This window comes from Typopeltis vanoorti, chromosome 15 (genome assembly GCF_054136105.1).
Source record: "Typopeltis vanoorti isolate ZY-2024b chromosome 15, IOZ_Tvanoo_1.0, whole genome shotgun sequence".
In the NCBI taxonomy this organism is placed as follows: Eukaryota; Metazoa; Arthropoda; class Arachnida; order Uropygi; family Thelyphonidae; genus Typopeltis; species Typopeltis vanoorti.
The window spans coordinates 47,068,411-47,095,567 of record NC_143563.1 but is presented as its reverse complement, the minus strand read 5'-3'; the positions used below and the strand labels follow the sequence as shown (position 1 = coordinate 47,095,567).

General features: G+C 35.4%; 1 protein-coding gene across 1 annotated transcript in view; it reads right to left on the bottom strand.

Annotated features, from left to right (window-relative positions):
* Positions 1-156: 156 nt before the first annotated feature.
* Positions 157-27,157, bottom strand: part of Prp6 (pre-mRNA processing factor 6) — a 251,296-nt gene continuing 224,295 nt past the window's right edge. The window contains exons 21-23 of the mRNA XM_090405026.1: positions 24,485-24,623; positions 7,536-7,662; positions 157-6,002 (exon numbers count right to left, since the gene is read on the bottom strand). Of these exons, the coding sequence (XP_090261152.1) occupies positions 5,850-6,002; positions 7,536-7,662; positions 24,485-24,623 (419 nt within the window). The 3' untranslated portion in view covers positions 157-5,849. The remainder of the gene's footprint in view (positions 6,003-7,535; positions 7,663-24,484; positions 24,624-27,157) is intronic.

Below are 27,157 nucleotides of genomic sequence, written 5' to 3'. Positions count from 1 at the left end.
GACCAGTGCTTTGTTAACATTTAATAGGTTTATAGCTTATGGTGAGCAAGTGGGAATTATGTCTTCAGTAAATACATTCAAGGAGAGATTAAGTGTTCAGGCATTGTGTATGATAAGAAGGGGCTCTTCTGCAGTGAGTCCTTCAGCATTCATAAGTTCAAGGGGTATTGGTAAAATTTATTCATTTCAGTTACATGCTAAGTTAGCATATTAAAAAACATTTAGGGCAGTTTCTTTGGCAGATACAAATAATACATTCAGTTCTGGTAACTGTTTCAAATTAGAGATCACACTTTTTTTTTTTTTTTAATAGAGCTTCATTTACCAGGCATTATTTTATATCTCTCATTTTCTTTGTCATATAGTCAGAAAATTGTAAATAGTATTTATTGCATTAGAATTTTACATAAAATCAATTTTTATAGCTTTTATTAATGTACTATACCATTTGATCATCACTTCTACTCAATATGAGAATTTTTCTTCCATTAAATAAGCCATGATATAAAAAAAAATAGCAATTAAGTTAAGTACCTTAGTGATAAATAATTTGGTAACAATACCTGATTATGTTTGTTTGTTTTTTATTTGATTTCTGGTATGAATTGCTAAACAAAATTTTAGCTTTCTAATTTTGTGTTTGGTAACTTTTTTTTTTTTGCATTTGATATCTACAGATTTACTGCAATGATTTTCCATATTGCTGTTTGATGTTCATAAGTGAGATTGTATAGTATTCAAATAACTTTGCTGAATAATGAGTGCATGACAACTTGGTCCTATGTTACATAAAATAAGATTAAGTAATGGTATAGTGTTGCTTATCAGAATATAAACAAAAGTCCTGTTAATTGAGAAATAGGACATTATTTATAAACATTTTCTTATTTTTTAAGAACAGCTTACTTGCAATGATTATTGATGTTGCATCATGGTTAGTTCATCAGTGTACGAATTGATGTGTATTGTATATTGTTTCTTAAGTCATTCAATTTGATAGTTCATATATATTGTATTATTAACTTGATATAAATCAAAATATTTTAAATCTGAGATACAACAGTTCCATTCCCCCCCCCCCTTTCTCACAGTTGTATTAACACAGTTCAGTTTGTGTCATAATTATGTTCAAGGTTTGCAGGAATAGAATATCATTTGTGCAAAGTTACACATGAAACATCAAAAAGAAATTTTCTGGAACTAAAAACAGCTCTGCTAGTTGCAAAATTAAAAAAATGTTTCATTTTACACCAAACTTGCTTTGAAAAGTTATATAGTGTAAGTATAAAGAAATTTCTTCCAATCCATTATTGCTCTTTAGGTAGTTTTGACATGATATTAAAGCATTGCCTGTTAATAGCTATCTTGCATTTTTGAAGAGGTCTTTGAAAATACTCAACATTTTTTGCTCTGATATTCTTAATATTTTCTTGTTATATGTTGTGCAAGTGTCCTTGCATTCTTTTACATGGTATAATGCTGTATAAATGTGTATGTAGTTACAATAAATATACAACTTATAAATACAATTGAATATTTCATTTCACAAAGTCTAATACTAAGTAAAATTAAACTATAATTTCATAATCTTAAGTTACAAATGAATGCTATATCCAAATGCTTATTTTTTTTCTCCTTTCCTTAAAAAAAAATATTACCCCACCAGCAGTGATGATCACACTGCTGATCTCTCAGAATTGCTTTGTCTTAATCACAAATTTTATTTATTCTTATGGAAAAGAATACAATGCAGGTATAGGTTAATGTCTAGTCCAGAAAACTAATCCAGGGCCTCATGGATGTCTTGGTGTGTTGGGCATTTATTCAGAGTGATTGTCTAGGCTATAGGGGAAACAGTCACAATAAGAGTGGTCTGACAGTTTCCATTTGTGTAGTAGGTAGTCACACCTGCCATGGTTCTGATTCTGTTGACAGAGGACCAACACTTCCTAAGAAGAGAAAAATCAGGCTGCGAAGCACAGGGATTTTCAACCAGGAATCCATTTGTTGGACCAGTGTTCTTTCTCTCTATGTGTCAGCTGAAAAGTTCATCCATGGACCAGAAAGGGCAGGTGGATTTTTTGAGAGTCTGGTGCAGGAGCAGGTTACTCATTACTTTATTAAATTCTCTAATCGAGGCTTGTCTTCCCCATATATTCGGTGGAGCAGTGTTGGATAGGACAGGCAGCCAAGGGGAGAGGGGTGCTTCTCAGTGTCCCATTAATTGTGTGCATGATAGTTTAGTTAGGTATCTATGATGTTAGTGTGCACCCTTCTTTCCCAGATGGGGCACAGTATTCTGCTGCAGAGAATGCAAGGATTAGTGCAGATGATCTTAGGATTTCTGCCTCACAACCCCAGGTTTTTCCAGCAGCAAGCCTTGAAATGATATTATTTCTCATTTTCATTTTGTTGCACAGGTTGTGCCTTGCATAGGTTAGGCTTCTGTCTGGACTCAATCCAAGGTATTTTGGGTTAGGCTCATATTCTACCATATTGCTGCAGAAAGAGGCTCAGGTGCTGATTTGCCTCTGCATTGCTTAGGTTGCTGTGGATACAGTTTCAGGTACCACTGCTTGAAGTGCTCTTCCAGGATGTTTAGGTTTGTGTTCAAGGTTGTTTCCAGGTTGGCAAAGGAGGTAGACTGGTGGTAGGTAGGATTGCATACATGTATGCAATCCTACACTAATCATCGGCATACATGTATTTGCTTGAGCTGGTATGCAGATTTTGAAGAGTATAGGGGGCTAGCACAGAGCCCTGTGGAAGACAAGTAGAGAAAAATGTGTATAAAATTTATTTTGGTACCAGGTTCAAGATCTCTTATCAAGGATTGCTGCTGGAGGGAAGGTATTAATCTGTATTCTCTAGCCAAGGTGTGTAGCTTTGTGGCAGTGTTACTTGTACTACATTGCTGGACTGCTAGAAGAGAGACCATTGCCAACTGGAGGAATGTATGTAATGTAGTGAAGTTCTTCAGGTGATGCAGCATTGGTTACTGGACATGGGAATAGACTTATTTAGTATTATTGATCAACTGATATTTCTTTGTGTATAATTTCAACTTCCTATTATTAAATATCCTAGATGAAAAAGTGTTACCTTACTTTTTGAACCCCCCTCCTAGAAAGGATCTTTACAGTGGCAGCATTCAAGAATGTATGAACAGAACTAATCTAAGGTGATTATGGCCATTTAAATAGAATGGGTGAAACTGAATCAATCCACCAGAACTTGGTCTTCCTACGGGTCTCTTCAGTGGTGGATTGATTGTCAGAAGTGCAGTAGAGGAATGAAATATTACATACGACAATATTGGGGTGCTAACAGGTAATGGACTAATTTGGAGATTAATAACAATGTAGTGCTGTCATAGAAATCTGAACCCTTGAGGGTGCATATCAGAAAATTGTGCTATACATCAAGTAAGAAGTCTCCTTCAGATTTTTTGGTAATTACAACATATAGGAAAGGTAGGTTACCTTCAGTTTCCAGTTCCAAAGAAAATGTTATTTTATGGTAGAAGAGTTGGATGAAAGAAAATAGTTTAATTCAGCAACAGGGGTGCTTAAGGGACAAAGCTGTATAACTGAGAGGAGACCTCCACATAGCCTTTAAAGGAATGCGGAGAACCGACCAGGGCTTCTGACCTAATGTCCAATCCTCACCTTCTCGTGGTGCACCCTGTTGGGTATCTACCAGAATACTGAACAAACGAGGATGGGCTGGCAATTTGGGATTTAGCCGACTAAATTGTATTCTTATTGGTTAAACCAAAATAAAAAATGATGGTACGACATGACAAAATTTCATGCTGGCTGGGGCGTCGCCCAGTTAAACAAGGCCCCCGTTGTTTTCGTCAGGGAACCAGGGTGAACAGCGAAAAGTCAGCTACTGGAACGAATCTGAAAACAAACACCAACTCAACATCACCAGAGTTAAAAGATTGGTACTATCAACCTAAGAAATGGAGCTAGCTGAGGAATTAGATAGGTACCAGATCGACATAATAGGGGTGACTGAAACAAAAAACACAAAACCGGTGAGATCTTTCTGAACAATAAATACAAAATGTTATATTCAGGAAATGGAGTAGCTATAGTATTCAACACAAAATACGAGGCTAATCTTGAATGGCAGGCAGTCTCAAGTAGAGTAATGTGGGCAAATATCAGAATGGGGAATTGGACAATGAGACTTATTTGGGCTTATGGTCCCGCAGAAGGTTCTACTAAGGTAGAAGTGGAGGAATTTTTTGAGGCTTTAGAAAAAGCAACTGACACAATGAAAAAGGAAAAGTTGGTCCTTGTTGGGGATCTAAATAGCAGAGTACGAAATGATTGTGAGACATACAAAAATATTTTGGAAAAATTTGGAGCAAAGCCAATAATAATGGCAAATATCTGCTGGATTTCTGCTCAGGACATGGACTGGTTATTACTAACACCATGTTCCAACATAAAAATGTGCACAAATTCACATGGAGAGAAGAGGCAAGGAATAAGAAAAGTCTCGTTTACTTCTTGGTGCAGGACACCAGAGTGTACAGAGGATTTGAAATTGGAAGCAATCACCATTTAGTCTTGATCGGGATAAAATTGAATTTCATATTGAAAAGAATAACATGTAAGAAAGTTTTAAAAGTTGAGCAGCTCTCAGATGTGAACTGTAGACTAAAATACACAAAGATTATTGAAGAAAAAATGAAAGAGTTTGAGAACAGCAACCAAACCTTGGAGATTCAGTGGCAAGCCTTGAAGAAAACCCTGATTGATTCAGCCAGAGAGGCATGTAGTGAGGTTGTCTGCAAGGATAGAAAAATCAGAACTCCATGATGGACACAGGAAGTTAAAGAGGCAGTGAAGGAAAAGAAGAAAGCATATGAAAAGTACCTGGCAAATAAGTCAGCTTGTGCTCTTAGAGCATACAGAGACAAATGTAAGAAAGCTAAACACTGTGTAAAACTAGCTAAACAAAAGTCATGTGAGACTTTGGCAAGAACATAGAAAATAAATATCAAGAAGGTGGTAAGATATACTGGAGGTTGTTGAAGAAGCTTAGAAAGGGAGGAAAGAGTGCTGTAAAAGAAGTTAGAGATGATAAAGGTGACATGAAAACAGGAGAAAAAAGATATCCTTGAAGTATGGAGTAATTACTTCGAAAAATTGCTAAATGAAACAAGCAGTGATGGCACAGTGGTAAAAACACTCAGCAGGAATACATATCCATGCTTGAAATGTGGAAAGGCAGCAGGAGTAGATGATATTCAACCAGAAATGCTGAAGTATGCACACAAAGTCTTACTGGCCGCACTGCATAGTTCAGAAAGCCTGGACAGATGAAGTTCTTCAGGTGGTGCAGTATTGGTTACTGGACATGGACTTATTTAGTACTATTGATAAACTGATCTATTGTTGGGACAAGTACATCAGCAGCCTCTGTTATAGTTTGTGGAGAGAGTAGTTTCTTTCCACCAAAAAATAAAATTTACTTTGGAACTGGAACATGCAAGAAAACTACCTTTCCTAGATGTTTTAATATTTTTTTTTTTTTTTAGTTTTGTAGATTGAGTGTGTAGAGAAGGGGAGATAAAAGTGACATTAAGGTTGTACTTGTTTTCTTGCCCTGATATCCATTTAATGTATGGAATTGTATGTGGTTTTACTGTGCTCTTATAGAAAGATACCTATTCCTCACAATGCATATGCATATTTTTAATGAAGTAAGCCCATAAGACACACACTTTTATTTACATAACACACACTTGACAGATAACAAGATACTTTATGTACCAGCCACATTAAAAACCTGTATATCTAATATACAAATAAAATTCTAATGGCCTCAGACTACGTAGGTATAGAAATGGCATCGGCTGCCATTACTAGAATCTCTTCTGTTTTTTTTCGCCAGTTAAGAATATCTTTTGAAACATCGCACCAGTGTTCTCCATGATGTGGCTCTATTAGTGTACACCTTTTCATCACATCTTGCTGTTGTTCCTAAAGACAATAAACAAAACTTAATTTTAAATTGAGGCAACTGGATTACAAATTTGTCATTAAAAAAGTTGGGATGAATTTCTTGTAGGTTATAGTGTGGAAATGAAGAACGTCCATTCACATTAAACTTACTGATCTGTTACAGTATAATAAGTTGGGAATCATAGTTCCCGGCTTGTAAACGTATATACTCTGCCTATAGAAATCATCTGAGGGTAGTGACAGCACATTTAAAAGAGGCCTAACAATGTTTTTCCGTTAGAGACCTGTGTAGCTGAGTGGATTTGCTGTTTTGCAAGTTGACTATAGGTTCAAATTCAACTGTGACATGGTTGTTTGTGAAAGATTTGAGGCAGCTTATAAAAAAGACCATATTAGAGACTAGATTAGATGTGGTTAGCCCTATGCCTCCCTCGTGTCGTGTGTTCACAGATGAAAAACCCTGTAACTCACCTTTCATTGAAAGAGACCAGATAAAGGTCTCTTTCCTCACATCACTGATTAAAACGAACCCAGGTCTTCCTGACCAAAGAGCTTCATCTATATTGACTACGGAGGCTCTTGCAGCATATAATATCTGGCTAAATGGCATTTCTTCTTTACTACCATGTTAGCAAATCTTAGTTGTGGCATGAATGTTTATTAGATAAAGATGGTGGTAAATTCATATTTACTGAAGTCATAAGCAACAGAACAACGAGTTCTATGTGTACCACATTTGTTTTTCAATAAACATACATCTTTTTAAGGACATCCTAGTAATACTGATGGTGGTTGGTTAAAGGAATGCATTCCTGATGCATGATAAAATCACACTCTTAAGTGTTGTGTGCAACATTTAGGTCTGACAGAGTGGTCTCACTTGAGAAAATCAAAGACCACAATCAATAATTTACATAAAAAAACTGCAAGATAAATAGTTCTATTCAATATATTGAAACAATACAATAATCAATTGTAGCAGTAAATTGGACTACCATTGCAAACTATTTACATCAGAAAGCAGGCTGGTTTAAGATGAAAAGTAATGCTTGTTGCCTTATGAAATCCTAAATATCCATTCTTTACCATAAAATTTGAATTTTTTATAGAAAACTTTTTGGCCAATCCCAGTTGATAGTTACAGGGGTAAATGAGTTTTACTCAATTTCAAATGTGTTATTACTACTAGTCAGAGTTGGTCTATCACCATGAGCCAGAAACTAAAATCATCTCCTGCTACATTCAGTCTGGACGAACTTCAAGTGACTATCATTTTTTAAGCATTATCAATGAAAAGAGGGGAGAAGCATCAGAAATTTAGAACTTGAGATTGCATTTTTCTAGAATGCTTTTGCTAGCTAGGTTCAATGGATATATTTTCTTAGTTCAACTAGGAAAATGTATCCAATGTCAAATTGCATATGGGACTTAACTAGTATTCTCTAATATAAAATTTTATTGTTGTGATTTTATTCAAAAACTGTTATTGCTTATAAGTTGAATTAAAAAATTAACCACTGAACTTCTGATAATGCAAAAGTTTACAATTACCTCAGATCCATGAAGCAGCTCAAATTTGTAGAAATATGCCCATGCATCTCCCAAATCTGGATCAATTTTTACAGTTCGATTGAACCATTCTCTTGCTTTTGTCATCTTTCTTTCTGTCCAGAACAGCCTAGAGTGAAGAGTACATACTATCAAAAAATACAAATAGCATTTTTTTAAATATGTATTATGAAATATGACATTAATTGCCATCAGGAGAACAAGTCTAAGATGGCAACATGAACTCCACAAATGACTCAAATTCACATTTATACCTGGATGTAATATACACTAAGTTCTAGCATATGTTTTCATAATCACTTAAAAATTATATGATCTGATGTTTAACTGGTAAAAAAAAACCTTGAGCTCAGGTGATTCAGGGTTTCAAGATCTTTAACCATTGTCTTAAACACCAATCTCCTTGCTATTATTAAGTGGGGTAGGGATAAAACCTAGTGACTTTTAGCACACCCAAAATGCAATTTTGTATCTAACTCCAACACAAAATACCACACTTCACTTTCCCTCGCTTTTGGCAATATTCTGCTTGCCATTTACAGCTAGCCTATCATCTCTAGCCTTTTTCAGCCTCCAAAAAGCTGTTTTTTGTTGCGATTTCCATCAGGTGTGATCACATATATTATCCAATATATCATAAGAACTATCACCCTGTAAACAATAACTCCTGATAAGTTTTAAATCTATCAATATTGTTCTCACCTTTGGAGTGGTGCACCTAAGACCTCCATTAGAATACTTGATTGTATTCAAAAGAGAGCCGATCCTTCACTGATTCTCTCCAGTTGCTTTCTCATAGATGCTCTGTTGCTGTACAGGATGTCCAAAATAGAACTCTGGGGTTTTTAATGAAATTTATATTATCAAAGTACAATGTCACAAGTTTGATTACCTGTTAGTGTAACTCAATGTGTGTACCATTTACAGCCCTACAAACATCAAAACAGAATTCCATCTTAGACTACACTTGGATAAACATATCCATGGGAATTGCTTCTCTGATTGCTCTTATTCTTACTTAATTAAAACTGTCCAAAGGAATTTCAGGCAGGAGTATGACAGGAATGCTCTGAGTGACAAAAACATACGTAAGCAGCATCAGCAGTCCTGGAAAACAGGAAGTGTTTTAAAAGGACACTCACCAGGTAGGCCTACACCTTTTGCAAGTGCAGAAAACCTGGAATGAATTGACTGTCTTTTCTAGCATAACCCAAAACGTTCAGTTTGTAGTGCGAGTCATCAATTAAACATTCCTAAAAGCATAGTGCATTACGTTGTGCACAAGGGATTGAAACTTTATGCTTATAAACTGCAGCTTGTTCATCACATCCAGCCTACTGAAAGGCCACAAAGAGTTCAGTTTGTGACCACCATGTTAGACCTCATTGCTGAACATGACAATTACTTCCATAGCATTTTATTTTGTGATAAGACAACGTTTCATGTGCATGGAGTTGTGAATAGCCATAATTGCCAAGTGTGGTGGTCAGAAAAGTGGCAGAGTTCGTCTGTAACAGTTCAAAAGTCAATGTCTGGTGTGGAATCATGCATGTTCACATTGTTGAACCATTTTTTTTCCATGAGGAGATGATTATGAGTGCGGCATACCTGGATATGCTAGAGAAATTTGTTTCTCCAGAATTGAGAATGTGGAGGGCCTCATTTTCTAACACGATGGAATCCCCAGCCACATTATGCAGCAACTGTGTGGCCTGTGCTCTACAACTAATTCCCAGGAAAACAGATATGCACAGATATCCCATTGCTAGGCCACCGCACAGTCCTGATTTTACTCCAGTAGATTTCTTCTTTGGGGACTATGTAAAAGACACTGTGTATCAAGTAAATATCCAGTCCCTTGTCCACCTGCACCATAGAATAATAGCAACCATAGAAACAATTCCTATAGATATGCTTACCCAAGTGTAGTCTGAGATGGAATTCCATGTTGATGTTTGTAAGGCTGTAAATGGTGCACACACTGAGTTACACAAACAGGTAATCAAACTTGAGACATTGTACTTTGATAATATATGCTACATTTCTGCTTCAAAAAGTCATAAAATAAATTTCATTGAAAACCCTAGAGTTCTTTTTCGGACACCCTATATTATATCTTTCTACAGCTGCCATTACTCCACTTTCCTCTAATCATATATGAAGACAAGTAATGGCCTACACCCATATACAGTTCATCTCCAAACTTAGCAAACAAATTCTCATTCTCCTCCATTCCAACCTGTGTTCTTTGAAACATCCTTCCCATTACTGTTTTCTCCAATGATTACAACCCTCAGCTCTCAAGAAGAACCACATCAACAAATTCCTTTCTTCTCTCTCTAACCACCTATCATCCACACAAGGAATTGTTGTGTAACAGGTCTTGGAAACGCTATGTGTGGCACTGATATAAAAAAATCACATAGATGAAACATGATCAACATAGGAATTAGATAAAGACAATTCATATTTCATCTAGGCGATTTTTTATATCAGTTCCACACATTTTGTGCACATTCAGTTGAAAATGGCAGTAATTTTTCAGATCAAGCCTAGAAGAGGCAAAAAAAATCTCAGGTTGAGAATATTTCTGCTGAAGAAATCAAATTGTCAAGGACAGTCCAATGTGCTATTACAAGAAAAATAATTAATCCATAACTGAATGTGCACAAAATGTTATAGAAAATGCTGATATATTCCTGCAAAGTCCATCTTACATTCAGTTGCTTTACAGACAGGCATACTCACACACAATATATGTATTTGTTCTATCCTTTCTGAATGAATGCTGGCCTTGGAATATTCTTGAAGATGAATTCCACTTCCATAAAAATAGTCTATGACTATTTTTATCCAACTATTGCATCTGGGCAAGAAATCCATTACAAGCAAGTTATACAAGAAATTCCTTTATACTCACCTTTGGTGCAATTTCTTAGCTGTTGGCATAAAAGCCAGTGTTGTGTTTATGTTATAGTTTCACTGCACAAACTTTAATTTTTATAGAAATCCGAAAAGCTTGCATTGAGTTCATGGCTACTGACAATTGCAAGGCTTCAGACACAACAGACAACTGCTACCACCTTTATTAATTTTAAATCCTAACTGGCGCATTAATTAGTATAAGTTCTATGATCGACCTTCCATGTAATTTCATAGCATATGACTGCATAAGAATCAGCACTGTGATTTCAACCACTGCTTCTGCTAACTACTTATTCCCCAAATAGAATAGGTAACTGTTTCTCCTTAATTATCACTAGGAACTGAGTTCATATCTAATGACAATTTCAAGACTTCAGGTGCAAGAGTAAGGCAGACACCTGCTGCAATCTCCTTTTTCTAAACACTAACTGGCATATTATTGTCTGAAAATGGCATAAATTTTGTGGCTGATTTTTTTCTGATTGGAAAGTTAAAACTTGAATTTCCAGGAGGGTAAAATGTACTTGTCTGCAGCAAGAGCAAGCTAACTTGGAACTACTTAAAAAAATTTCATGTGATTCCACGCTAGAATTGAATCTATAATGGTTTTCTTTGGCTTTAGTTTAGTATTATGGATGCAAATGTGTTACCAAATGGTTACACAGTAACATTCATCATCAGTGTATATATATATATTTTTTTTTTAAATTAAGAAAACCATGTTGGAAACTAGTTATTCCTAACTGCAACAGTTCAGGTTGTAATACTATAGTAAATGGCCTACTCAACTTGAGAGCTATTATAACAGCATTTTACCAACATCAGTCTATCCTTTTCAATTTTGGCCATGCATAGTGTTGAAAAGGATCTGTGGCTTGTAAGTTAGGAATTGGAGATGTACTCCACTCATTGAACCAGGTCTGCAACGTGTTCACAGTACACTGCTTCTTGTTATGGACACCAATAAGATCTGCTGACCTGGTTGGATGAGTGAAATACATTTCCATCTTACAGGTTGAAAGTTCAAATCCTTCATCATCATCATCATCAAATTCTTGCCATGTACCCTCAAGGGGTGTACAGGATATAGTACTACATGAAAAAAATTACATCATTACTAACTTCCTATCTACAATTTTCCTCCAAATCAGTCTGTTACTTGTCAAGACTCCAACATTATCAGATCTTATATTTCTATCATCTAAGGCACTTTGTACCATATCAATCCACCTATATCTTGGTCTTTCTATGGGTCGTTTTGCCGCCAACCTGGCAGAGAACACTTGTTTTGCTAATCTTTCTTCATCCATTCTGTTTAAGTGACCATACCACCTGAGATTAGCTCTGCTAACACATTCCTGGATGTTGACAATGTCAAGTTCTTTCCTAATATCCTCGTTTTTAATATGATATTGCCATTGATGCAATCTGTTCACGCCTACTTTCTCAGGACTCTCATATCTGCCATCTCTAGTCTTTGGTCAAGTGTTTTAACTAATTTCTCTCTTATTCCATATGAGTTTATTCAATTGACTTCCTACCATACCAGCTTTGCTGATTCTGTTGTCTATTACTATATTTAATTTACCATCTTCAGTAAAAATCGTGCCTAAGTAGCTGAAATGTTTCACTTGTTCCACAGGTTCTCCATTCACAACACAGTTGACATTTTCAATGGTTCTGCCTATTTTCATTGTCTTTGTCTTTTTATTGCTGATCTTCATACCATATCTATTACAACAGCTATTCAATTTAGTCAGAGAATCTTGCAGACTTGTAGCAGATTTATTTAGAAGTATAACATCCTGCGCATAAAGCAAAAAGCTGATATTAACATCTCCAATTTTGATATCATGTTTAATACCACTTTTCTTCATAATGTGATCCATATAGATAATGAATAACAGAGGGGATAATGTACATCCCTGTCTCACACCAGATTTAACATTAAACCATCTTCCTGTACTTCCTTCAATTCTAACTGCTGACTTATACCTCAAATAAAGACTAAGTATTGCTTGATATAATGCCCCATTGAAACCATATAACTGTAGTATATTGAATAGCTTCTCTCTCTCTCTTTTGGCACCTTGTCATATGCCTTTTCCAAATCGACAAAACTTAAATACAGATCTTTGTTATATTCCCATGCTTTCTTGACTATTTGTCATAAAGTGAAGATCCGATCCTGAGCCTCTATTTGGCCTGAATCCAGCTTGTTCTTCACCAAGCTTTTCTTCCACAATTCTTCTCAATCGTTTCTCAAGTATACTTGCATAGATCTTGCCAGGAACACTCAGTAAGGAAATACGTCTGTAATTCTCACATTCAGTTTTATTTCCCTTTTTATATATGGGTACTATGAGAGCTCTACTCCAATCATCGGGAATTTGTCCCTCTGTCCAGGCTTTCTGAACTATGCAGTGCAGCCACTGTAAGACTCTTATACCACCATGCTTCAGCATTTCTGGTCGAATATTATCTACTCCTGCTGCCTTTCCACATTTCAAGCTTTTGATGGCTTTTTCTACTTCAAGTATGGATATGTATTCCTGACTGCATGCCTGGTCAGTGTTTTTTACCACTGTGCTGTCATCACTGCTTGTTTCATTTGGCAGTTTTTCAAAGTAATTACTCCATACTTCAAGGATATCCTTTTCTCCCGTTTTCATGTCACCTTTATCATCTCTAACTCCTTTTACAGACTCGTTCCTCCATTCATAAGCTTCTTCAACAACCTCCAGAATATTTTGCCATCTTCTTGATATTTATTTTCCATATTCTTGCCAAAGTCTTCCCATGACTTTTGTTTAGCTAGTTTTACACAGTGTTTAGCATTCTTGCATTTTTCTCTGTATTCTCTAAGAGCACAAGCCAACTTATTTGACAGGAACTTTTGATATGCTTTCTTCTTTTCCTTCACTGCCTCTTTAACTTCCTGTGTCCACCAGGGAGTTGTGATTTTTTTTATCCTTGCAGACAACCTCACCACAAGCTTCTCTGGCAGAATCAATCAATGTTTTCTTCAGAGTTTGCCACTGATTCTCCAAGGTTTGATTCCTGTTCTCAAACTCTTTCATTTTTTCTTCCATAATCTTTGTGTATTTTAGTCTACAGTTCACATCTGAGAGCTGCTCAACTTTTATTCGCTTCAAAACTTTCTTACATGTTATTCTTTTCAATATGAAATTCAATTTTATCCTGCTCAACACTAAATAGTGATCACTTCCAATTTCAAATCCTCTGTACATTCTGGTGTCATGCGCCAGGGAGAAAACATCACTATCAACAATAACATAGTCAATGAGACTTTTCTTATTCCTTGCCTCTTCTCTCCATGTGAATTCGTGCACATTTTTATGTTGGAACATGGTGTTAGTAATAACCAGTCCATGTCCTCAGCAGAAATCCAACAGATATTTGCCATTATTATTAGCTTTGCTCTTTTCTCCAAATTTTCCCCAAATATTTTTGTATATCTGACAATCATTTCGTACTCTGCTATGTAGATTCCCAACAAGAACCAACTTTTCCTTTTTCATTGTGTCAGTTGCTTTCTCTAAAGCCTCAAAAAATTCCTCCACTTCCTTAGTAGAACCTTCTGTGGGACTAGGCACAAATAACTCTCATTGTCCAGTTCCCCATTCTCATATTTGCCCACATTACTCTACTTGAGACTGCCTGCCATTCAAGAAATTAGCCTCGTATTCTGTGTTGAATAGTATGGCTGCTCCTTCTTTTCCTTGATTATCATTGCCTGAATATAACATTTTGTATTTATTGCTCAGAAAGATCTCAACAGTTTTTGTCTTTTTTGTTTCAGTCACCCCTATTATGTCGATCTGGTACTTATCTAATTCCTCAGCTAGCTCCATTTCTTTGCCATTCAGGATTCTTATGTTGATAGTACCGATCTTTAACTCTGGTGATGTTGAGTTGGGGTTTGTTTTCAGATTCGTTCCAGTAGCTGACTTTTCGCTGTTCGCCCTGGTTCCCTGACGAAAACAACAGGGGCCTTGTTTAACCGGGCGACGCCTCAGCCAGCATGAAATTTTGTCATGTCGTACCATCATTTTTTATTTTGGTTTAACCAATAAGAATACAATTTGGTCGGCTAAATCCCAAATTGCCAGCCCATCCTCGTTCATTCAGTATCCAAGTAGATACCCAACAGGGTGCACCACAAGAAGGTGAGGATTGGACATTAGGTCAGAAGCCCTGGTCGGTTCTGAGCATTCCTTTAAAGGCTATGTGGAGGTCTCCTCTCAGTTATACAGCTTTGACCCTTAAGCACACTTTTATAGCATGAATGTTTTTCCAGCATTTAAGTGATAGATGACTTTGATGGCGAGGTTGAAACCACTCATTTGCTCAATGAATATCTTAACCCTGCCATCCATAGTCCTAACGTGCTGCAGGTTTACAATCTTTTAGTGTCATTAAAAAAAACCCAAAACAAAACACATCACACATAAAATAGAAAACAGATTACATATCAGCAAAGTGTGATTACCAATGAAAATGAATTAGAGCAAATGCTAAATTAATCAATAATGGGTGTCACTTTACTTTTTTCTTCTGCTGCTAGAAATATGAACAACTGCCACTTAATCAGATAAAGGAAAACTTTTCTACAAAACTTTCTTTACGCAATTCCTAAGTTTTAGCATGCTTCACTACACAATTCTTCTGTGCTCTTTGAATAAGGAAAGCGTAATTATAATCATCTTTTGATAGAATTTGAATTCAAACCTAATTTTATCAACTGCTTATTATTAACTACAAAAAGGTGTTGCATTTTATGTTAAAAACCATACCATCCCAATTTCTGTAAGACATTATGTGGATAAACAGTCTTACAAGCCATGTAACTTATTAATATATATATAACTGACATGGTATAATCCAGTTTGCTAATTTATTTAAATCTAGTTTCACAGATCTTCAATATCTCCCAATAAATATAAATACCTGTCTTCTTTAAACGTGAGCAAAGTGGTGTCAATGATCTAAGTCAATTTAAAAGCAAATTTTATATCACTACATTTTAAAATACTATATCATTCAGAACTTGATAGTGTACAAGGGCGGTCTGAAATGTTCTCGGCCCAACAATGAAAAAATGAATTTATAATTTCAAAATTATTTTTCTTACCAAAGTCTTCCCATGACTTTGGTAAGAACACAAGCTGACTTATTTGCCAAGAACTTTTGATATGCTTTCTTCTTTTCCTTCACTTCCTGTCCACCATGGAGTTCTGATTTTTTCCATTATTGCTGATAATCTCATCATATGCCCCTCTCTGGCTGAATCAATCAATGTTTTCTTCAGGGCTTGCCAATGAATCTTCAAGGTTTGGTGGTTCCTGTGCTCAAACTCTTTCGTTTTTTCTTCAATAATGTTTGTGTATTTTAGTCTGCAGTTCACACCTGAGAGCTGTTAAACTTTTATTCACTTTAAAACTTTCTTACATGTTCTTTTTTTCAATATGAAATTCATTTTTATCCTGTTCAAGAGTAAATGGTGATCACTTCCAATTTCAATTACTCTGTACATTCTAGTGTCCTGCACCAGGGATAAAACATCACTATCAACAATAACATAGTCAATGAGACTTTTCTTATTCCTTGAAATTCACATATTTCTTATGTGAATTTGTGCACATTTTTATGTTGGAATATTCTGTTAGTAATAACCAGGCCATGTCCTGAGCAGAAATCCAGGTATTTGCCATTATTATTAGCTTTGCTCTTTTTTCCAAATTTTCCCAAAATATTTTTGTATATCTGACATTTTCATTTCCTACTCTGCTATTTAGATCTGCTTTCTCTAGAGCCTCATAAAATTCCTCCAGTTTTACCTTAGTAGAACTTTCTGTGTGCCCATAGGCATAAATAAGTTTCATTGTCCAATTCTGATATTTGCCCACACATCAGTCTACTTGAAACTGCATGCCATTCAAGAATATCAGCTTGTATTTAGCGTAGAATACTTATGGCTACTCCTTCTTTTCCTTGATTGTCATTGCCTGAATATATCATTTTGTATTTATTGCTCAGAAAGATCTCACCAGTTTTTTTTTTTGTTTCAGTGTCAATCTGGTACTTATCCAATTCCTCAGCTAGCTGCATTTCTTTGTCATTCAGGCATTAATATAAGAAGAAGATTTTCCCGCATATTAAAAACTCAACAGATTTTGTCTCTAAAATAAAGGACCTAAAACTAAAATCTTCTGACATCATGGTGAGCTTTGACGTGGTAGCAATCTTTACCAACGTTCTGACACAGGACGTTCTCCATATTTTAAAAAACAAGATCTCAAATAAAATGTTCTCTCTGTTATCTCACTGTGTAAACTCTGGCTATTTTGAATTCGAAGGTAAACTATACAAACAGGTCAAAGGATTAGCTATGGGAAGCCCCCTCTCTCCTGTGTTAGCCAACATTTTTTTCGAGGACTTTGAACAAAAAGCAATCTCCTCTTTTACTTTAAAACCGAAAATTTGGCTTAGATATGTGGACGATATATTCCTCATATGGGAGCATGGTACTGAGAATCTTCAAGTTTCTCAACCACTTAAACAACCGCCATCAAGATATAAAATTGACTATGGAGATTGAAGAAAATAGTTCCATCTGTTTCCTAGATGTTAAACTCACCAAGATGCCTGAATCGATTAAAGTCTCTATATTTAGAAAGCCAACTCATACAGACAGATATTTGCATGCGTCATCCCATCACCATCCAGTGCAAAAGTTGGTATTATATCAACTCTAGCGAATCGTGCAAGATCTGTACTGTCGGATGAAGAAGAACTGAAAAAGGAACTACAACATCTTAAATGGACCTTTAAAAACAATGGCTACTCTCTAAAAAATATTAACAACCAATTATCCCACCGTCAATGTAGCAACGTAGAGACACAGGACGACTCCAAAGGTCATATCGTCTTGCCATATATCAGCACACTATCCAAAAAGCTGAGTAGAATTCTAAATAAGTTTAACATAAAAACGTGCTTCTCGACTATGCCAAAAATAAGATCACGCTTCAACAACTATAAACAACCTCACAACCTTCTACAATTCCCAGGTGTATACAAGGTCACTTGTGAATGCGGAAAGCCTTACTATGGGCAGATAGAGAAATCTATCTTACTACGTCTCGAAGAGCACCAGCGCGACATAGCTTATAAAAGAACCAGAGCAACTGCTCTGTGAGGCCATGTCCTGCTTTCAATAAACACGAACAACGAAAGTCACCAACATGAAATAAGTTGGACATCAACTTCAAACCTACACATCTGCCATGATGAGGTAGAGCGTCGCTTTGTCGAGTCAAAGGAAATCACCTTGGACCCTTTTCACACGAATAACAATCTTAGCTATAATTTGCCTGACTCTTTCAACTCTACTATTAGATACTGGAGATCATGTGATTCCACACACGCACAGGTGTACAACAATAGAACTCTAACTCGGACTGTAGTTCAAGCTCATAATAACTGTAATTTACAGTCGAATATTATGGCTTTATAATTGTATAGCTTTAGAGTGTGTCAATGTTAATTTCAGTGTCTTTTAATATCTTTCTATGTTCTTATCGCCTGATGAAGTCATTCTTGACGAAACATGTTGCGTTTTTTCAAATAAATGTCATTGTGTTATAATTCTCGGGTTTTAAGTCGGTTAATTTAGAAAAATGAACATATCCCAACCCCGAGTTAATAGTACTAATCATCATATATATATATATATATATATATATATTTATTAAAAACAAAATTCTATACTTAAAGATGTGATGACATATATTATGCTTGTGGCAATTATCATGAGGTGGATGAGCATATTAAAAGATGCTGCGAAGAAAAAGAAATGCATAAATCAATATTATTATTCTTCCATACATAACATCTATATTTTCATTATTTTAATCCTAAGAAGTGGACCATAGGGTCTGTGAAACTAGAAAGTTAAGTATTGCATTAACAACACTCTTATGGTTCTTCCTGGCAACCAACTAAACTATCACAGACTTTTACGAGTACAAAATAAAAGTAAAAACAATTTTAATACTCTGACCCGATGTCTGTCTTCAAATAAAGACCAGTTAGCTGGTTTCATGGTGGTGTCACGATTAGTTTCAAACTGTCTACTTTACAGACAGATAACTTTCTCTTGCTAATATACTTAATCTGCTTTTAAGTTCTGTTGTGTGTGAGAAGCTGTATGCATGTATGGACTGGTGGCATATAATGAAAATATTTAACAAAATAATATTGTCGTGTGTGTGTGGATGACATTACCAGCCAGTGAAACCTGCATGTGTCCATTCCTGGCATACCACTATAAATTTCATTAGGCAGATTAAAAACTATTTATATACATGGTTACAGAACTATAATTCGACCACAGATGAGAGAACCCCCAACACTTCTGTGCAATGCAGATGAAAGCGAATCCATTCCAATAATAGGATAATCAATCCGTCTTGTGGGATGCATTTGTTTATTATTACACGTTGAAAAATTAGCTTTTCTTTTATGAATATTATAGTTTTTAAAGGTGGTAACTATAACAGTTGGAAAATTTTACGTATAGTATTAACAAAATTTTGAAAAAGGTATAAAATAAAAAAAATTATAAGAAAAATTTATTTTTAAGAAAGTTTTGTATAAAAAAATAATTAGACAGAAAAACAGAATTTTTTTCAAATGCATTTAGCCAGTGTAAAATTACAGAGAACTCAGACACTTGAATGTCATAAACCAATTAATTATTTATGACTTGTTGTGACTCTTTAACAAACCATGAATAAAATTTTGAAAAAAAAATACCTTTATCAAATCCTTTTAATCCTCATAGTCACCTGAATCACCATCACTTTCAGTTACATTAATCACCAAATCTTTGAACAATTCTTTTGATAATTCTGTCTCTGTCCAAATATATATTTTCCAGTGAGGTAACATGAGGGTTTCAGGGCAGCTCATCCAATAATTTTCGTCCATTCCCACATTTCGTCCATTACTTTTCTTGTCCAGTAGGACATTTCGTCCAATCTTATTCGTCTGTTACTTTTCTCGTCCAGTAGGACATTTCGTCCAATCTTATTCATCCACTGCTATTTGTCCAATTGAAAATAATTGGACGAAATGCCCTGAAAGCACCTGGGTTTGAGGTTATTTATCCAATCCTATTTCAATTTGAAAATAATTGGATGAAATGCCCTGAAAGCACCTGGTTTGAAGTTATTTATCCAATCCTATTTCGATTTGAAAATGACTGGACTAAATGCCCTAGATTTGAGGTTTTTTGTTCAATCCTATTTCAATTTGAAAATAATTGGACAAAATGCCCTGAAAGCACCTGGGTTTGAGATTAGTCCACGGAGTTATAAGTAACTTGTGATCATTAATAATAGACAATTGACGTTCGAATTTTTTTGTAATTTATCCTTAAAATTTGGCAGTGCTGAATATGGCAGAAATTCTGATGAGTGACAGGGGTAAACCAATGCTTTATCTTCAAAATTATTGTTATCGTTTTCACTCTTATAACAAGAATAAGACTAGACGGTATTGGCGATGCGAGGTTTGTGATAGTTGCAATGCTAAGTGCATCACAACTGCCAGTTTAGACAACATTGTGGTGTACAAAGATGGCAAGGATGATCACCAACATGAATCAGGCATGGGCAGAGAGGTTAGGAAAGTTAAAAATAATCTAAAGAGAAGGGCGCAAGACAATATGCATGAACCACCCTCACACATTATGCATATGGTTATAGGACAAGTTCAGCAAGATGAAGTATTACTTATATTGCCAGAGAGGAATAGTTTATGGAGGCAAGCCAATAGATGGCAGAACACTGCGAGGCCTCATACTCCTGCAAGTTTGGTTGGCGTTGAGATACCGGAAGAATATCAACTAACGTTAAATCATGACAGATTTCTTTTTTATGATTCTGGTGAACAGGACAAGGATCGTCTTCTTGTTTTTGCCACGAGAACCTAAGATTACTTGGAGTGAGTGACATTATCTTCTCCGATGACACATTTAAAACTGCGCCCTCACAATTTGCTCAGATGTTTACTATGCATGGAATGTTTCGAGAGCATGTCATGCCTCTGGTGTATGTTCTAACTCCCACAAAAACTGAGACTACATAATAGTCAATATACCAGCATGTTGTCATTGCTGCAAAACAAGCAGGAGTCATTGTGAAGCCACATACTGTTATGATGGATTTCGAGCTGGCGAATATGAATGCTGCATGGGAGATATTTCCTAATGCAAATATAAAGTGTTGTCTATTTCACTTTTCTCATGCTCTTTGGCAACATATGGTGGCTTTGGGTCTGTCACAGCAGTATAAAGTTGCAGGAAGTCCTATATGTGAAGAAGCATCAATGCTAAATCCATCAATGATTTCGATGGATTTCGATCCCAGTTTCATACCCGGCTATAAAAAACATAAAGGGATTTACCATCCCCCTTCTATTAATATATTCACTGGTAAAATAGCCTTTCGGCTTATTAAAAATAAGCATCAATGCAGTTTGGCTTGCCATTCGTGCCGATTGACGACGTACTTGAGGTATTTGACTACATTGCAGAGAGTATTTCGGAAGACCTGGAAGGAATGATAGAGTATGTTGAATGCGTTTACATTAGAGGGCATTGAGCTTCAGAGCATGGAGGGGGTGGGGGGAACACTCGCTTTCCACCCGAGATATGGAATGTCCATGATTTGGCCATCAATGAGACACAGAGAACCAACAATTCTGTAGAAGGTTGGCACAATAAATTCCAAAAGTTGATGGTGATTTACCATCCATCACTTTGAAGGTTCATCGATTCCCTGAAGGAGGAACAGAGCAGAACGAACAAGATATAACACGCCTTCTTGGAGGTCAAAGAAACATCAGTTTCTTTGATGCCTGTACCTACCTAACCAAGAAGGTATTTTCTCCCTAGTACAGCAATATCCTCAGTACAAGGCTGAAAACAGACTCGACACTTGTGGTCAATCGCTTATCGTTTGAAGGTGAACCCAGCCGAGGAAGTCAATGAGGAAGACTAAATTCTCCAAATACCACAGATTTCAAAATCCATTATCTCATTTTCACATCAATTTCCAAATTAATTATGTGTTTCCTTATTTGATTTGTTATAATTAAATGATCACATGCATATCTTGTAGAAATAAAAACAAGTGGCTCAGAATCACTCTTGCGTTTTCACTGAGGAAATATCTAGGTAGCCAAAGAATCGATTTGACCATTTTAATAGCAGAATTAGAAAATAAATCTTTAATTGTAGATGTGTGATCGTTCATAAACCTAATTAGAAATATGTAGGGTATATTTACTAACGCAGCAGTTTTCGTTCATTGGTTTTCTTATGTTTTAACGATAAGTGGATGATTAAATTTATGGATTATAATTTCCTTGAAGTCACTCTGCGTCAAAATTGGCAAATTTCATCACAGACAATATCTTACCTTTTGTATGTATTTACGCAACCTAGGAAAATTTCCGCAACTTTGGGAAATGCTTACTTTTTGAATAATTTGATATTTTGTTAGGAACTCTCCTGTCCAACGATGTGTGAGGAAGTGTTAAATATCTTCAGAAGACAGTTTTAGCTATTTTAACCATGTTTTAATTATGTGTCCAAAGATCAATTCTGGGTGATTTAACAGGGTCAGTTTGACTAATTGCTGTTTCCAGTAGGATAAGTTCTGGATTGTGTTAGCAGATGTTTTGCAGTTTTCCTGTGCTTTAGAGTAATGTTTGGCTAAGTATATTTGCCATGTGCTTGTTTAATTACTGAGGAGATGTGTTCAAAGAGTGATCAGTGGTATCTAAAAGAGTTGTGTTCATTAACAATCTGATGATATTCCAGTCTTGAATGTAGTCTATTGCAAAATTCTTCCTACTTTTTTGTTTGCAGTTAGAAATTTCATCTTCTATGCTTTTACTTAATTCTATTCACTTCTTTCTATTGTCATGTTGGAACAGTTTACATGTCGAATCAGAGTGCGTGTAGGTCTAAGTTGTCGTAGGCAGATCGATGGGGATGAAATGCAAAATTTGTTGTGGGACAAGCTTCATGATTGTGAGCAAATGAATGGGAATGACAAATAAAACAACATGTGGGCAGATAAATGGGGATATCAGTGGGAACATAACTGACATCCCGATTCATCTACCCACAATGATGTTTATTTGTAATCCCCATCCATCTTCAACTTTTATGTTTCATTTTACATTTCACATTATCCCATTCCTTCTGCCCACACTCATTACGCTCATCTCACAACTTGTTGTACAATAGCGGGACGAGACAGCCCTTAATGACGTTTATCTTTTATCTGTTACACAGCAACTTGTAGTAGATTAGTCAGTTGACACAGGTGACAATAAGAGTCAGCTGACATCGATGGGACAAATTGAGATTGGACGAAATGTCTGACTGGATGAGTGTTCTGTTGGACAAACTTATACAAAGACAAAAACTCTTGGACCAACTGCCCTCAACCAACATGAAAGCAATATTTTCCCCGGTTTTGAACTTTTAATCGCCAATTCTGAAATCTTACAAAGTTTTGCCATATCAGTATCCCCAGTTACACTGTGATGATGAATGACATTCTTCACTTCTGCCCAAATATATTCGCTAGCATTATCACAATGATATAGTGGTAGTCTCAAAGCTAGGAATCCACATTCTTTGAACATCATGTTGAATTTAAATGGTTTAGTTTTGGGCAAGTTTCTTTTGACTAAGTTGAGCAATTCAATTTTTTGCATATCTGGGGAATGAGAAATATTATTTGCAAACAGCCAATCCATGAGTTGCTTCCTATTAGAACAATTTGGAACTTTGTTTTACTGGATGTAGTGATATGGAGCATTAACAATAATAACAACTCGATTTTAGGAAGGTTTGAAATCAGTTTTTCTTCTTCTCACTTTTCGAAGATTCATTTGCTTGTAATAATCTCCAAGTGTTGAATTGGCTTTGTAAAGTAAATTTGAATTCAGAAAAAAAACCATTTCTCCACCAGTACACAAAATTATGTGCTGTGAGGCATTTCTGGTATGTAATTCCACATTCTTCTTTAGATTGCCAACATTTTCCAAAAGTTAAATTACTATCAATCCAAGTTTCACCTAGATACACAATCGGTCTATTTTTCCTCTCTGAAATGCTGTATTGCTCTCAAATATGCCATTCTAGATAAAACTTCGCTCCATGATAAGTTTCCTTTTATTTTGTGACTTTTTTGAAACAAAATCTGATTTCATGAAGTATTTTCCTCAAAGTTTCTCTTTTTCAAGGAAAATTAATTTTTTCTTTCACTGGAATCAATTTAGAAACAGTTGGCACATTTTTCTTGACTGCGTAAAATTTGTGAATAGTTCTTATAACGTCTACATCAAAAACTTCCAAAGCTACGTTTTGAATGGTTTTCTTTCTCTGGCAGCACTTTTTAGGAAATTTAAATTTTAGCTTATCTTCACCTTTTGATTCTGTATGTATTCTTTTAACAGTCGACTATGATATGCCTGCAATTTTACTTGCATGTTTTGTGGCTTGAGAAATTAGAACAAGGAGACAACAAATGTGCTGAAATTCTTTTTGCAGAATCTCAGCACATTATGCAATATTCTTTTGCAGGTGCTACTGAAAGGTTTAACACCAGAACTTATTGAAAGTGCTAAATTCATCATACAAATAAATAGAAAGAAAAAAAAATCATTGCAAAAAAGTGAAAGTGAAACAACAAAAATCAAGCTAGTACAGTGACAGACAAGAAAGTACATCCCCTAATCCTTTCTCTCCCTCAACATGAATTGACTCTTCTTGACACTCTGCCAGCTACAGTTCTCTCAACTGTGGGCAGACTGTACATATATGATTAAATGTTGCCTATATATATGGGAAAACATTTATTTCTCTTGTATTGCATTTAAAATTCTAAGGTACTTACTTTGAAACAGCCAATAATACGTGGGGATCATGCTCACAACGTTTCAGAGCATCCACGCTCTTGGTTTTTCGTTGAGGACGTGACTCCATAAAGATAGCTTCAGCCCAAAGAATTCCACTATTTGGACAGTCTTGCATGGCTAAAAATTTGTTCATTTGTAGATTACAATTTTTTTTTTTTTTAAATCTGAATATAAATAAACAAATCTAGTTTTAAGCTATTCTAAATTTCACAATAATATCCAATTTCCTTCTCTAGAATATGTTTTGTTACATATTCAATTATATTAATGACAGTTAAGATACTTAAGATAAGTTAAATTGGCATCTTCAGGGATTAATACATTGTATTCAAACATGTGCATGCAGGCACACTTCAGTAAATGAGACAGAACAGGAGAAATATAAGAAGGCCTAAAATTCTATAACTATGCCAGCTACTGGCTTTGGTTGCATGTTCTTGGACATTGGGCTGAATGTCCACAGACGAGGGTTTTTCAGATGAATAGTAGTTTGATGCAACCATATTTGTTCAGGTAGGAATAGTTGGTGAGAGCACAGTAGATATGAGGAAAAATCTCTCAAATTTAAACTTGCTTCAGTGAAGTGAGGTGGCTCTCTCTTTTTTTTCTCTTCCCAACAGATCCTGTGACAGGCATCCATCGCATAGTCTGCCAATTCAGAGCAGTCATAGTGGTGGAAACTGTGTAGTCTTGGGGTTTCTGATATTCTGCCGTCCTGCCTGTTTGGCCATAATATGAACAGTTGCAGCTGCAAGGTACAACCCCCCCCCCCCCCCAAGTAAATCTATAAGTTGTGGTTGGTCTCTAGAGGCCTCTCTTAATAATAATAATATTTTCTACCTTTGTTCTGTCACTTGTTTTGTTTAACATTCTTTTGAAGTAAATACTCCAGACCACCAAAATATTTTGGATCTTCAGTTTTCATGTCACCTTCATCATCTTTGATTTTTTTTTTATTTTTTTATTTTTTTTTATACATATTCTTTCCTAGCTTTTCAATATCATCCATAAAAATTTATCCCCTTCATGTGATATTTATATCTTCTATATCCTTACAAAAGTCATCACATGGCTTTTGTTTAGTTACTTTTATACATAACTCTTTTTTTTTACATCTTTTTCTACATTATTTATGGAACTTACTGACATATTTGCTAATAACTTTCAACATGATTGTTTCTTTTCTAGGACTGCCTCTTTAACTTTAAGTCCACTACAAGGTGTGAATTTTTCTATCCTTGCACAGACAATTTCACATGTGTGGCTGATTGAATCAATCAACTCACTGAATCAACTAATCAACCGCCATGTTATTTATTTAGAATAAAAATATCACGATCACAATAATAGTCCAATAAGACTCATTTCCTATCTTCTGTGTGAATTTGTGGATATGTTTATGGTATTAGAACAGTGATGATTAGTCCATATCCTGCACAGAAATCCAGCAGGTACTTACCATAGTATTAATTTTGCTCTTTTTTCCAAAATTTCCTAAAACATTTCTGTTGTCTAATATTCATTTCTTACTTTTCTGTTTAGAATTCCAACAAGGATTAGCTTTTCCTTTAGGTTAGCTGTCTTCTCTAATGACCCAAAATATTCCTCAATATTTTCATTAGAACTTTCTGCAGGATCATACACTCGGCTAAGTCTCATTATCCAATTTCCCATTTTGAAACATTCATATCATTCTACTTAAAACTGCCTCACTCAAGAAGTTTAGCTTCATATTTAGTGTTCTATAGTAATTTTAGAAATAGGGATAACAGTTTGGATAACATATTATTTGTAGAATTTTAGTATTAGCAGAATTTTAGTCTTCTTCATCTTAGTAACACATTATGCTGACATGGTATTTCTATGATTCTTTGCAAGTTTCCCTTCTTTTTCATTGACACTTCTCATGCTGATGATGCCTATCTTCAACTCTACTGATGTTGACTTTGTTGTTGCAGCTGAATTTTCAGTTTGCCATGGTTTACTGATGAAAACGTTGTTTAAGAGATACTTGTGCCATGAGAGGTTTCTTTAAATTAACATGAAGAACAAAAAATATTTATTTAAGGCCATATATTTCAGCATGAATGTTACAGGCCATAATCAGTGGCAACAATAGTTATTTGCATTCTACTTTGCAATTATGGATTGATTTGAAAAAGTAAGAGCTATGTGATGCTATACATAAAACAACACAATGCATATAACTGAGGAAATATTGCAATATTAATTATTCATTAGCTATTTAAAAATTTCCAAAAAAAATTACTGATGTGTGTGATTAAAATAAGACTGTCCCATATCTTAGATAGAGGGGGGGGGAGAGAGAGAGGCAGATGTTCTGATTTAAGTTTGGAAGCTGAAGGGCTCAGTGCTTTCTTTAGACAAACATTTGAATTTATACAGACATCAATGAAGTTAGCATGTTTCAGACCATAGGATGTGGTCTCTATCTATTCCATGCTGTGCCAAGCCAGGTTTTTCAGATTACTGTTGCTGCTAATGTAAGATTGGTGTTCTTGTTTTTTTTTTTTTTTTTTTTTTTTTTTTTTTTTTTTTACAGAGCATCCAGTTTGTCTATAAGAATAACAACAGCCAAAAGGAACTTGGTAGACATGAAGAGTAAGATAAGACCATTTTTATCTTTTGAA